This window comes from Nansenia antarctica (genome assembly GCF_963989245.1).
Source record: "Nansenia antarctica genome assembly, chromosome: 7".
Classification (NCBI taxonomy): Eukaryota; Metazoa; Chordata; class Actinopteri; order Argentiniformes; family Microstomatidae; genus Nansenia; species Nansenia antarctica.
The window spans coordinates 52,230,336-52,244,003 of record NC_137677.1 but is presented as its reverse complement, the minus strand read 5'-3'; the positions used below and the strand labels follow the sequence as shown (position 1 = coordinate 52,244,003).

Below are 13,668 nucleotides of genomic sequence, written 5' to 3'. Positions count from 1 at the left end.
TCTGGGGCAACTGAGTGCAGTAGAGGGTTAATATCATACACCTTGTGGATAGATTATCTGATACAACACAGAAAATATTACACCTACAAAACTAAGCATAGCAGGCCCTAGAGCGCAAACCAACCTGTGCGCGCGATTTGGAAAGCCGGAGCGCTGTTCTTGATGTAAGGGGGAGGACAAGTCCATCGCCGAAATCGACTTGGGGAGATATAATCTTTGGCTGAATGACAGAATGGGAAATAAGATCAAACGTATCGAAGGTGCAAAAGTCGTTCCTCTAATTACTTATATGGAAATGTCTCATTTGCCTCTGATTTTATAGCTGTTTTAAGGTACAGACGTTTTCTGCTTCTACGTTTGTCTCGACCACGTGCGTTTTGTTATTGTTAATGACGACTCCTCCCCTTACAGCCGGTGTCACATGTCTTCAAATCGCGCGGACTCAGAAGGCGCTAAAGGCGTGGTCTCGGCAGCACCAGTGGCTGCGTTCGTAAGTTCGCTGTGGAATCTGATCAGCATTCATGAAATGCCTCTTGTCCAATCAAATTACATGTCGTTGGACCCATTGTGCGCTCCGGCGCCCTCAGTGCGAGTTTTACGAACGCAGCCAGTGGCTTGCGTCAAACATACGCTGTCCAATCGCTAAGCTCCGATGTTAGACACCGCCAAGATCAGTCTGAGAGAAGGACGGTGGAAGGTAGGTGGAAGGACAGCCGGCGAACTAGCTGGTCAACTAGCGGGTCCATTGACTCGAATGCATTCCGTCGCGTTTACTGGTTGAAGGAGGGTAAATACATGTGACATGCGGAAGGTAGTACTAAACTTGGAGGTGGGATACCAATGAATTAGATAGCAGGATAGCTAAGCAAGTGACTGGCTACTGCCCTGCTAGCTAGCCTGTGCACTGACATGCCAGTTGATATGATATGCCATATAGCTGACGCTTTTACCCAAAGCGACTTACATTGAATATGCTTCACCTTACATTGCAGTGAGTGCATATATTTTCCAGTATACATCTTAGTCCCAGCAGGAATCGAACCCACAACCTAAGTGTTGATAGCTCTATCATGCGCTACCAGCCGAGCCACAGAGGACCACAGGTCCACACACTGCGGTTGTTTATGCTAGCTAACGAAATATCGTGGCTAACTTAACCAGCAATTTCATTCTAGTGATCAGCAACTTAGTCACAGCTGGTCGTGTTATTGTCGCTGTCTAAAACCTTATAGGTGGTTAAGCTAAGCTGCCTACAGGCTTGTGGAGTCAGTCAATTTGCTTCCAATGTAACCCCCCCCCCCCCCCCCAGCCTCTGGTTATTATACTGTACTAGATTAGCTAATACATTAGATGTGCAACAACAATTTGTTAATCGAGACAGATCTTTTTTGGGTCTTTTAGCTACATCCATCTTAGCTAGTTAATATAGTATGAAAATGACTATGTAGGCTATGTAGCTGCCAGCTGATTAAAGTTTAAAGTTCTTAGCTCTGATTTCAATGTAGCTACTTATTTAGCGATAAATAAAGATATATCTATCTATCTACTAAATTCCTAACCTGTTATGATGTTGGATCATATAAACCAACCCACCGCTGTGTTAATATCACACACATAAACCAGTCAGCTAGCTGCTAGCATCAGAACGCATCCATTTTGACCAGCTTAGCTATCAGATGACTGGCTGGTGCCACTGCCAGCTCGCAAAGGTACAACTTCTCTGTTTTCCCCCACCAGCAGCAATACAAGTTATCTGACAAAAGAAGTTGAATGGCAGGAAATCCCAATTAATTTCAGAATAATAAATGATAATGTTAGCCTTAATGCCTGGTTTTGTTTCCTGTTTCATGCTCAGGGATTCAGACCTCCTCTTCCTCTGGCCTCGATGCCAGAAACACACACAGCCGTCGGAGAAGCAGGAGAGAAGCGTGCACCCGTGAGTGCACTTCTATTATCTTATTATTGCTCGGTCGTTTATGTTCATAAAATACTTAAGTACATATCTCATACTACTACAACTCAATGGGAGGAAATGCCTCAAAAACGTGAATCTGCTCTGTTTCTGCAGCTAGCTAGCTAATGAACCGACCCACCGTGCTCAAGTACATTTAATCAGATTATTGTCTCGTTATGTGCATAATAAGGGGGACTTGCTGATGCCAGCGCTCGACATTGATTGTGAATTTGTGTGAAAATCTAAATGATTAGCCATGCTTTGTGTGCTTGCTTGCTTGCTAGCTCGCTAACTAGCGGTAGCCTCCTGCACTGCCCTGCTGTAAAGTTAATGACGAAGTCAACACCGAGGCCTTACTAGGCAGAATAAAAAGTTATGATGCAGACATCAGAGAAGTCGACATGAAGGCATATGCATGTGGTGATCATCTTGCGTTTTAGAATCCAACACCTGTGAGTGAAACTCCTTAGCTGATTATTTTGCCTATGTTTCGTCCTGTCTCCAACCACAGAGGTGCTTTGTGCAATGTGTTGCCTTGCTAGCAGACGGCCTGCTTCTTCAACAAAAACAAATGTTGCACCATCGCAAATATTACAATTTACAGCCCTACTTTTAATTGTAATGAATTTGCGATAGCGAACAAATGCCAGTGAATTGCAGTCCTTTACACAGGTCTATCAGGTGTGTGTGTGTGTGTGTGTGTGTGTGTGTGTGTGTGGGGGGGTGTGTGTGTGGGGGGGTGTGTGTGTGGGGGGGTGTATGTAGCGTTGTTAATGTATGAATGAATGAATGGAGGGGGGGGGGGGGGGGGTTTACGCGTGAGTGCTGAAGTAGCTAAGCTCCCCATGAAGAGCCACAATCGAGGTCAAACTTGTCTGTCTTATATCTATCATGAAACGATTTGATGTACATTGGCAGTAACATAATGCATGTTAATTCATATTGGTGTCAATTTCCATGTTGTGATTTCATCAGAAAAGGCGCAAATAATGTATTCCTGCACAGTCACACTGTGCACTAGCCAATACATGAGTTGATGTCACTGTAGTGTCATGGTTGGTTCTCTTTTCTGTTCCAGGGGACTCATTGGTGACGTTTCAGAGGTTCCATATCTTCAGACAGAGTCTTACTTCCCCGGTCCGTCAGGATCATGGCCAAAGATGTGAGTCTGACAAGAGACAGCAGGGAATATTGGAAGACATGTCCTGGTTGGCCCAACTGTTGAGCTTCATTGGCAAAAAAAATGAATGGAAAAGAAAGGCCACTTTTGAAATGTTGATTATGATATATGAATGTCTTTTTCCATGGTCCTGTTAGAAAAGTTGAAAGGCCTGTCTCTGGCCAAAACTTTGCTCTTATCCTGCCTCATTACCCATCATTCATAGGTCAATTAAGATAAACATGTACAGATTCAAGAGGGACTAGCTTTTATGCTGGAGTCTATGTTGATTGTGGCTTCTGTGCTTTAACAGGCTGGTCTGATTGAAACAAACGGAGAACTGAAAGTTTTCTTGAACCAAAATCTAAGTCCCGGTAAAGGTGAGCGAAGCACCCTGGATTGTACACCATGCAATCCCAGCACCATTTAAGTTGAATCTAAAGCACACAAAAAAAGCCATGACAAGGAGCTGTATAATTTCATTTCTGCTGTCTGACCTGAACTGAACACCAGGAGGCAGTAATAGTGCACCATAAGAGCCATTGTCTCTATTGTGAGACCCTCGTAAATGACTTTGCCTCAGGTGTCCTGTCCCTGGTCGCTGTCCATCCTACATCCATTGCGGTGGCCAAACAACTACTTCCCAAAACACTGGGGAACTCCAATGTCAACATCGCACCACACATGGTGAGTCATACACCACCTCCTCCAATAGAAACACAGATGGCAAAGCCCAGAAATGATGGTGACACTGCAAGCACATCATTGATTAAGTAGAAGGGTAACTGTTACCTGCACCGCAAAGAGAATATAGTACATTGATATTTGCTCTCAAATACATCGCAAGAGTAGTCTGCATAGGTTGCGAGCTCGCAGTACACACTCTTGCTCACCCATCAATTTATAGAGACACACCCACACACACACACATGCGCGCGCACAGATAGAAAGAGGGAGAGGGGAGGGGGCGCGCGGAGAGGGATGTTTAAGCCCTCCATTATCATTGTGAGGTCACCGGAGGGGTTGAGCCTAAGCTGATGTAACTCAGCAGTCAGCAGGATTACTCCCATCATCCCATTATATGCCTATTATATACAGTACATGAGAATATATACATAACTAAAATAAGCTTAGGCATCACCTGATGAACGAGGGGCAGATTACAGTGGAATGTATCGCCTCTCAAATCCTCTGCCTCTATTGGCTGTATGTTTCCATCACCCTGTCTCTAGGATTCTATATTCTCCAGAGCCTTTAATATGAGCTTGTCTTAGCATGTCCTGCTCTTTTCATTATATTCTCTACTGCAGTCACGCCCCTTGTGGTGACATTTCTCTCGTCGCCTTTAGCGATAGCTATAGGTTGAGCCACGTAGGCTAACGCTGCTCCATTTACGGCACGGTTGATTAACGGGGACTGTCCACGAAATGATAACACTAAACTAGAACACAACACAAAGATGTCACTGTTCAGTGGTTCAGCCCTGTCTCCCTGTAGGTGATTGGTACGCCCCAGAGGCCCGGGGTGTCCAGTGCCATCCTGGTGAACAGCCCTCACACGCCCAGCTCCCAGTTCCTCACTCAGAGTCAACCACCAGAAGCCTCGCCATGGTCCTCAGGGTTAGTATCTATCTATCTACCTTCCAGCTCCTATTACCTACCCTGGGTACATCAACGTTTTCATCCAACATTTCCATAGTCTACTTAATAATAATAATAATAATAATAATAATAATACATTAGACTTATATAGTGCTTTTCTAGACACTCAAAGACGCTTTACAAACCGAAAAGATTGAGTATTGATATAAAATATAAAACCCCCCAAATAAAAGAAAGTATAATTAAGGTAGTGCTGGGGGACACATGGCAAGGGGAGGGGGAGTGTGTGTGTGTGTGTGTGTGTGTGTGTGTGTGTGTGTGTGTGTGTGTGTGTGTGTGTGTGTGTGTGTGTGTGTGTGTGAGAGAGAGAGAGACCCACTGGTCCAGCCAACGTCTGTCTCTGACCACGACTCTGTCCACAGGAAGCGGGGTAAGAAGGGGGAGAAGAACGGGAAAGGCCTGAGGCATTTCTCCATGAAGGTGTGTGAGAAGGTGCAGAAGAAGGGAGTCACCACCTACAATGAGGTGGCAGACGAGCTGGTGGCAGAGTTCAGCTCCGCAGACAACCACATCTCCCCCAACGACTCGGTGAGTCCTGCCAGCCGACGGAATGGACCTATCGCTAAGCCACTCCCCAAAATAGAAATTGTCCAATCATATCACAGCAAAAGTCACGACAGGCAGAAAACTCCGACAAACAACTCGCTAATATCTGATGGTGAAAAGCTTCTAGACTAAATATTCTTGTCACCTTAAAAAAAAAAAAAGAAGTATATTACTTGCTGTGGTAAATCAAAAATCAGAAAGGTTTTTCATTGACGTACATTATTATTCATTCATTATGACATCGTCTTACAAAACCCATTGGGTGCTCTTTGCAATCGGCCATTAAGGACTTTATTTTCTTTCGTTCTAATAAGGTGTAGGAGTGGTCACTGGTTCAGCCATGTCTACTTACTACTGCTGGAACAAAGTTTTACATGCGCGTGCACACACACACACACACACACACACACACACAAAGCTCACAGTCAGAGACTAACCTCCCATGTCTTTGTAGCACGTGTACGACCAGAAGAACATCCGCCGGCGTGTGTATGATGCCCTCAACGTGCTCATGGCCATGAACATCATCTCTAAAGAGAAGAAGGAGATCAGGTGGATAGGCCTGCCCACCAACTCTGCCCAGGAGTGCCAGAACCTAGAGGTGAGACAGGGTGCAACACGCACACCCACGCACACACACACACACACGCAGGCACACACAGGCTCACACAGGCACACACACGCACACACACACACACACACACACACACACACACACACACACACACAAACACACAACTCTGCCCAGGAGTGCCAGAACCTAGAGGTGAGACAGGGTGGAACACACACACACACACACACACGTAGGCACACGTAGGCACACACAGGCACACACACACACAGGCACACACACACACACACACACACACACACACAAACACACAACTCTGCCCAGGAGTGCCAGAACCTAGAGGTGAGACAGGGTGGAACACACACACTCACACACTCACACACTCACTTTCAGACTTTCACACGCAATGCTGAAGAATTCAGTGAAGTTATGCCAGAACCTAGAGCAGAGAGTACATTGGCTCGGGTACTCACACATTCAATTTCAATTCAATTCAATTCAACTTTATTCGCCATGTGCAGTGCACTAGGAACATGACTTGGTATTCTCCATGCTGAACAAGCTACAGTGCATACAATAACAATACTCAAGACACACAATGTATACAGTACCAATACGAGTGAATAAATATACTGTAAAACTTAGTGCCAAAAACATGTAAAGTGCAATGATCAGGAGTTATTGAGGAGGGCTATGGCTTTGGGGAAGAAACTGTTCAAGTGGCGTGATGTTTTTGACCTGATGGCCCTGTACCGCTGTCCAGAAGGGAGTCATTCAAACAAGCTGTGAGCTGGATGTCATCGGTCTGTGTCCTGTGTCTCTCTCTCTCTCTAGGTGGAGAGACAAAGGCGACTGGAGAGAATCAAACAGAAACAGTCGCAGCTTCAGGAGCTCATATTACAGGTGATATTGGGCATACATGCTCTTGTGATAACAGGCTTTCTGGTCCAATGGGATCTCTGAACTAACCGTTCAGCCGTACGGTAATGCCACATACATGACTAGTTCAATGTCTCCCATCTCTGAAAGTAGAGATGCTCCGATCAGGGTTTTTGGTGCCGATCACCGATCACCGATCACTGGAATCAGTGATCTGCCGATCCGATATCACCGATCACCGATCACAGCGTCGAAAATGGCAATTGAAGCATTCTATTTATTGTGTAGCATTATTTATGTTTTAAATTATTCTTAACACCATTGACATTGTATATTAAGTATTTAAATGAAATTAGGAGATGAGAAAGTATCATGAATTGACGACCATCTGTTTTATTGAATTCACAACCACCTGTAGCTTACTTCAGGAAAAACAAATAAAATGTGAAAATAAAAATCATAATAAATAAAATGTACACTGTCACATCAAATGTGCAACATTCCACTCGAATGAGAGGAACTAGGGGCTCTTAGAGAACTTGGAGCTTATACTGTAACTGTAGCTTTCCTGAGGAACAATAAACATACCCAAACTAAACTGCAACATAAACAGGCTATAGCCAAATATAAAATACTGTTTCAAGTCAGTCAGTTTCAAGTCATATTTAGGAGGAGATAAGACAGCAAGTCAGCAATAATCAATAAAACAAAAAAACAAAACATTGCACCTAAGGAGATTTCAGACTCAAACCTTACTTCTGATTAAGCAGCATCACTGGCAGATTAGCCTTGAGAAATACAAGCATCTCAGCGTTTTTGGCACTCAGCCTGTTCCTCTTATCATCTAAAATATGTCCTGCTGCTGAAAAGTCGCTCTCTATCTACACTTGTGCAAGGTGCACAGAGGAAGACCTAAAACTCACGCGCTAATAGTTGTTGTTGCTATGGGCCAAGTGACTTCCTGCTCGCGGGGTCACATGACGTCGGTGAACACTACCTACACTACGCTCGTGAAGTCGCGCTGGAACTCTGACCAGCACTCGTGGAACGCCTCTCGTCCAATCAAAGCACTCGGTCCCTTTATGACGTCGAGCCCAGTGTGCGCTTCGGCGCTCTCTGAGCGAATCGACGAACGCAGCAAATGCCGTATGATATTCGTGGTATTGAAAGACCTTGCGTGCGTTCCTCCCCGAGGTATTTCTTTTGAGCAGACATTACAAACGGCATATTTGTTGTCTCTTTCCGACACTGTGTAATATTTCCAGACTGGCGACGCCATTTTGTAAACTGATCGGTCATGTTTGATCGGCCGTTTTGAGAACTCCGATCAAAACCGATCAAGGCCATATCGGCCGATACCGATCGGCGCCGATCAGATCGGAGCATCACTATCTGAAAGGCTCCGGGGGGGGGGGGGGGGGTAATCCCAATCAACGTCGTCAAAGGAAAATCCAGGCTTATTTTTGATAACTCTCACAAGATTGATCAGAATCAGCCTGGATTTTCCTTTAGCGACGTTGATGGAATATGGTCGTTTGAACTTTGTTTTGACGCACGCTCTTTGATGCACGCTCATGCAGCAAATAGCCTTCAAGAACCTGGTGCAGCGGAACAGACAGACGGAACAGCAGACAAACAGACCGCTGCCCCCCAACTCAGTCATCCATCTCCCCTTTATCATTGTAAACACCAGCAAGAAGACAGTCATCGACTGCAGCATCTCCAATGACAAGTGAGTGAGAGTGTGAGTGTGAGTGTGTGTGTGTGTGTGTGTGTGTGTGTGGTATAAATCTGTTGTAAACGTTCTAGATAAACCACTGCTCATTTAGTTCTTTTTCACAATCTTTAGCAGATTGATTGTAAGGGCACGATACAGGTCACGCAGATTTATGTTTTTCTAGCGATGGCGGTCTATTCATTTTTCTCACCTCTCCACTCCATTCTCTTACTTGTCCTTCACTCTTATCCCTATGTTCTCTCTTCTCTCTCTCTCTCTCTCTCTCTCTCTCTCTCTCTCTCTCTCTCTCTCTCTCTCTCTGCAGGTTTGAGTACCTGTTCAACTTTGACAGCATGTTTGAGATCCACGATGACATCGAGGTGCTGAAGCGCATGGGCATGGCCTGCGGTCTGGAGGTGGGCAAGTGTTCTCCGGAGGACCTGAAGACCGCCCGCAGCCTGGTGCCCAAAGCCCTGGAGCCCTACGTTACAGGTCAGAGCCGGGGGCTCGGGGGTGGCGTCTGTAGTGTATACAGAGGGAGGCTGGTGGAAGGTAGAAATCAGAGGGCGGGGCTCGTTGTTAACGCATGGAACGGTATCCCAGCACCATCCTCCGATTTGTAGACAGTCTTATGTGTGTATGTGAGCGATGTTCTGAAGGGTGTTCTGTTCAGCAAATATGTTCAAGTCAAGACTAAAAACCCATCTTTTTAATATTGCCTTTAAATGATTTGAATTAAATTAAATGATGATTTATATAATGATTGGAGCACTTTGAGCTGCAACGTTTGCAGGAAAAGCGCTATAGAAATAGTTATTATTATTATTATTATTCTGTCTCTCTCAGAGATGGCCCAGGGTCCCATCAGTAACGTGTACATCACCGGAGGGTCGTCCACCAACGGAGGACGTTACCACATGGGCAGGTGAGTCTCCCGTGGCAACGGAAACAGAAGAACAGTGACATCACTACAGGGGGGGGGGGGTTATTCCATCAACGTTGCAAAAGGAAAATTCTGTCTTTTTTATGAGTATCGTGAGATTGATCAAAATAAGCCTAGATTGTTTTAGTTTTTTCAAGAAGTCTCGTGAGACTTATCAGAATAAGCTGGGAATTTCTTTTAGCGACGTTGATGGAATACCCCCCCTGGAAATTAGTGTTGTTCCGATACCATTTTTTGATCCCGATACCGATACCTGACCATGCAGTACTTGCCGATACCGAGTACCGATCCGATACCACGGCGTTTGAAAAAACAAAACAAAAAAACATGTTTTTTGAGCCGCATACTCACCTCTATGTAAAATTATTGCTAACACTTAGTCTGGCACTGCTCAAAACCTTTGTAAAACAGGAAAAAATACCAACAGAGAGTGAATGCTATAGAACTTTTTTTTATTGTCTACCTGGTATGGTGACAAGAAAATCAACCCCTTATAAAACCTGAAATGTGGCTCTCACAGATGCCAATCAGTGCAATATCCATTTAAGATATAAAACAGTCGTAGTAGTAGTGCAACAGCAAGTGATTTTAGAGTAAGACAAGAACAAAGAAGTAGGCTAATGTTACCTTGGACTTTGGGATGTTCCAGTTAAGCAGCATACTCTCAATTGCTTCTGCAATTGCTTCACCAGTGTGGGACCCCTTGAACTCGTTTGCATGCAGCACAACGCTTTCCCGGTTGTATGATTCGGAGTCCACCCAGTGAGCAGTTAAACTAAGCAGGGACAGTGGGGAGACGTCGCTGGTCCAAATATCCGTAGTGAAGCTGATGGCCTGCACCTTTCCTAGCTTATCTGAAACATGCTCAGTCACCTTCTTATTGAGGGCAGGGACGGCCGTCTCCGTGATGTATTTGCGACCTGGTATTTTGTATTTAGGTACAGCGTGAGCCATAAAAAGGCGGAATCCAACATTGTCAACAAAGGAGAGAGGCAGGTCACCGAGCACAATCATTTCAGACATTTTCTCAGTCATCTTTCTTGCCATTTCACTCGTCGCGTCCCACTTGTCCTTTTTATGGAATGAGCTACTCAGCGTTTGTTGTTTTGGTCCATCCGTTCTCTTGCTCGCTGTCGCAGCTGCAGTAGATGACAGAAACTCTTCGTGCTCTTTAATATGTTTTGCCTTTAAATGCTTAATTAAGTTGCTAGTATTGAAACTGGCAGCTTTAGTGCCACCCCTCGACACATTGAGACCGCAAATTGTGCATTTAGCCGTTGTACACACCGGACTATCCACCTTGAAATATCTCCAAACCGCCGACATGTTTTCCTCACTACACCTCTACAGTATGCGTGTTTGTTTTTCCGCGATAGTGAAAAGCTGCCACGCCATTGGTTGAGAGCAGCTGCTCTGGGCCAATAGCGTTCCAGCAGAGGAGCATGCCTGGGCATGTCTGGGCATGTCTGTGTTAGGAAGGCTGTGTCAGGCTACAGACAAGCTGAGAAAAACGCAACGTGCTGCGTTTGAACAAGAGTTTGGTATCGGGTGTTATTATTTGTTAGTACTCGCCGATACCGATACCAGCATTTTTGTGCGTATCGGTGGCCATGTATCGGAACAACACTACTGGAAATGAAAGGTGGTAGATAGCCTAGTCTAGCCTGTCTCTTGTTCTGTGTCCCCCTTTGTTTTTTTAACCTCAATCTCCCCCTCTCCATCTCCCATATTCTCTCCCTCCCTCCTCCCCTCTCCATCTCCCATATTCTCTCTCTCTCCCCCCCTCTCCATCTCCCATATTCTCTCTCTCTCCCCCCCTCTCCATCTCCCATATTCTCTCTCCCCCCCTCTCCATCTCCCATATTCTCTCTCTCCCCCCCACCCTCTCTCCTTCCCTCTCTGCAGTGACAGCGGTGCAGACGGCACCCTAGCCTCCAGCTCCAACGACTCTCACTACTCTGGCTCCCGGGTGGAGACCCCCGTGTCTTACATGGGCGACGAGGATGACGAGGACGACTACGACGAGAACGACGACGAAGATTAACCTGCCGCTCCGCTCCACGCCTCGCCTCTCTCCAACAAGCACAGTCCTTCAAACTGCTGTCAACCAGGGGTCTTAGACTGTCTTAGCTGTGTGCTCCCCCCCCCCCTTTTTTTTCCTCTCGCTCTCCCTCGTTTTCTCTCTGCCTTTTTCTCTTAGGGGTGTTTGAAGAATGTCTGGTAAGGGTGGGTGGTGGTGGGCACCCTCTCTGTCCTCTCTTTGGGTTCTTGTGAAGAACACTCACCACAGTTCTCTGGGAGCTCTGGTCTTCAAGGCCTGAGCACCATCCTGAAAGCTTTGTGTGTATTACCCACTTCTCCTCTCAGCAAGCCATCCCACTAGGAAATAAAGCAAAAATGATTATTTTATAACCAACTGCTCTTGGAGAATGTACAGGGTACCTAGTGTGTGTGTGTGTGCTCGCGTGTGGGCTCGTGTGTGTGTGTGCGCGCACGCGTGTGTGTGCGTGTGCGTGTGTGTGTGTGTGTGTGTGTGTGTGTGATAGTTAACACTATGCTTTGATTACATTGGGTAGACTCATGGCATGTCGATGTTACGCGATGTTTGCCAATGCCGTCGTGACGATTACTCCATGGACTGATTCTGGACGTGTAGAAGCAACGGATGGAGGCCGCTCTTTCAGATGTGCAGATACCTTCTCTTTTTTTTTTTTTTTTTTTTTTTTTTTTTGGCGGGGGGGATTTCAGAGTTTAAAAAAACCAACAATGTTATTCCCCAGTGTGATGGACTGGCTTCCTCTGGTTCTGTAGGCAGCTGCTTCTCTGATCGTGTTAGTTTGTATTGTGTTTTTTGGAGTTGTAGAGGCAACTCATCGCTCAGACTGCCCTGTCACACCTTGGTAGTGTTTACAAATGACCAGCGAGGAAAAGAACTCCACTACCCACGCTCCCTATAGGAAAAATGATAAGCTTGTTTTGGGAATGATGTAAACGGATCCTATGAAGTTTGTAGTTTATAGTGTCCTTTTACTGGTCAGTGGTGAAAAAGAGGACCTGAAAATGATTTGATGTATCAAATACATGGGTTGTATAGCTCTCCTTTCAAATGTCTCCTTTTTCAAACTGAACACCACATGTACTGACTCTTCCAAATACCTTTTCTGTAATCTAATATAAGTTTTCAAATTAAATATAGAGAATGTTTTAAGAAGTTGACTTAAGTGAGTTTTTGTGTGTGGTTGCCTATTGTCAAGTATGATATACTAGTAACTAGTGGGTTCTGCTTCCTTTGTTGTTGCCTTCTGTTGCTAATTTATTACACTGTAATGGACTGACAACACAGTGCTAATTGGACCTCAGGCCCTCACTTCATCTCCAACCCAAGTCCAAACTCAATCATAAACCACCCAAGTGACTTAATTTGCTCCTATCACTTTGCCGGGGGGGGGGGGGTTATTCTATCAATCTTCTTTCGTGTAACGTCAGAGGTCCAACTCGGTGTCGCGTAGCCATGCCCGCATCTCTGGTTCTAGGTCGAAGAGGCTGGCTTCTGAGGGTGGTCTATATAAGGGGCAGATGGTGATTATGTGGTCGGCGGTCTGCTCTGGGTCACCGCACTCGCATGCCGCACTGTCCGCCAGGCCCCACGCCTTCATTGATGTTTTAAAGCGACCGACACCAGTTCGTAGACGGTTCAGTGTGGTCCATTGCCGGCGTGGTAGGTCGTCTCCATCAATGTCCCAAAAGGACAATCCAGGCTTATTTGGATAAATCCCGTGAGATTTATATTTAAAAAAGGACTTATCAAAATAAGCCTGGATTTTCCTTTAGTGACGTTGATGGAATACCCCCCAGGATCTGTCTTCTGGAACTTATTTTTTTTGTGACTTGAACAGTGTGTGTAAATGATGTGACGTGGCTATGGGAAGCTTTAATCATATTACATTGATTCAATTTGCCCATGTGAGATCTGTGAGGCGGCAAGGATAATCATCTAGGGGTAAATCCCAGACTGGGTGCATTGACACCTTTCCTCTGATGCTTTGCTTTGTGCTTTGCTGGCTCCTGGTACCACAGGTGAATTGATACAGTCTTAATAGGCCAGTCTCAGCTTGGCCTCTCCCACATAGCCCGGGGCATTATGGAGTTAGTGGATAAAGGCATTACAGAAAGATGTTGAGTCAGGTGTGCGTGTGTGTCAGGTAAAGCCCTCGGCAAAGTATCGTGGATCAGAAGAC

The 13,668-nt window shown here is 45.5% G+C and overlaps 1 protein-coding gene across 1 annotated transcript; it reads left to right on the top strand.

The window, feature by feature from the left end:
* The first annotated feature begins 1,853 nt into the window (after positions 1 to 1,853).
* tfdp1a (transcription factor Dp-1, a) lies at positions 1,854 to 12,568 on the top strand. Its single transcript, XM_080537278.1, has 12 exons — positions 1,854 to 1,936; positions 3,033 to 3,116; positions 3,427 to 3,493; positions 3,697 to 3,800; positions 4,611 to 4,732; positions 5,137 to 5,302; positions 5,775 to 5,921; positions 6,726 to 6,794; positions 8,351 to 8,502; positions 8,813 to 8,979; positions 9,334 to 9,412; positions 11,336 to 12,568. Exons 2-12 carry the CDS (start codon positions 3,105 to 3,107, stop codon positions 11,472 to 11,474), a joined length of 1,224 nt encoding a protein of 407 aa, XP_080393404.1. The 5' UTR covers positions 1,854 to 1,936; positions 3,033 to 3,104; the 3' UTR covers positions 11,475 to 12,568.
* Positions 12,569 to 13,668: the final 1,100 nt, after the last annotated feature.

Excerpts from the sequence above, each read along its gene's own strand:
- tfdp1a (XM_080537278.1), top strand. Across the intron at positions 3,801-4,610 it reads TCAACATCGCACCACACATG|GTGATTGGTACGCCCCAGAG; the intron begins GTGAGTCATACA and ends GTCTCCCTGTAG. Across the intron at positions 8,503-8,812 it reads TGCAGCATCTCCAATGACAA|GTTTGAGTACCTGTTCAACT; the intron begins GTGAGTGAGAGT and ends CTCTCTCTGCAG.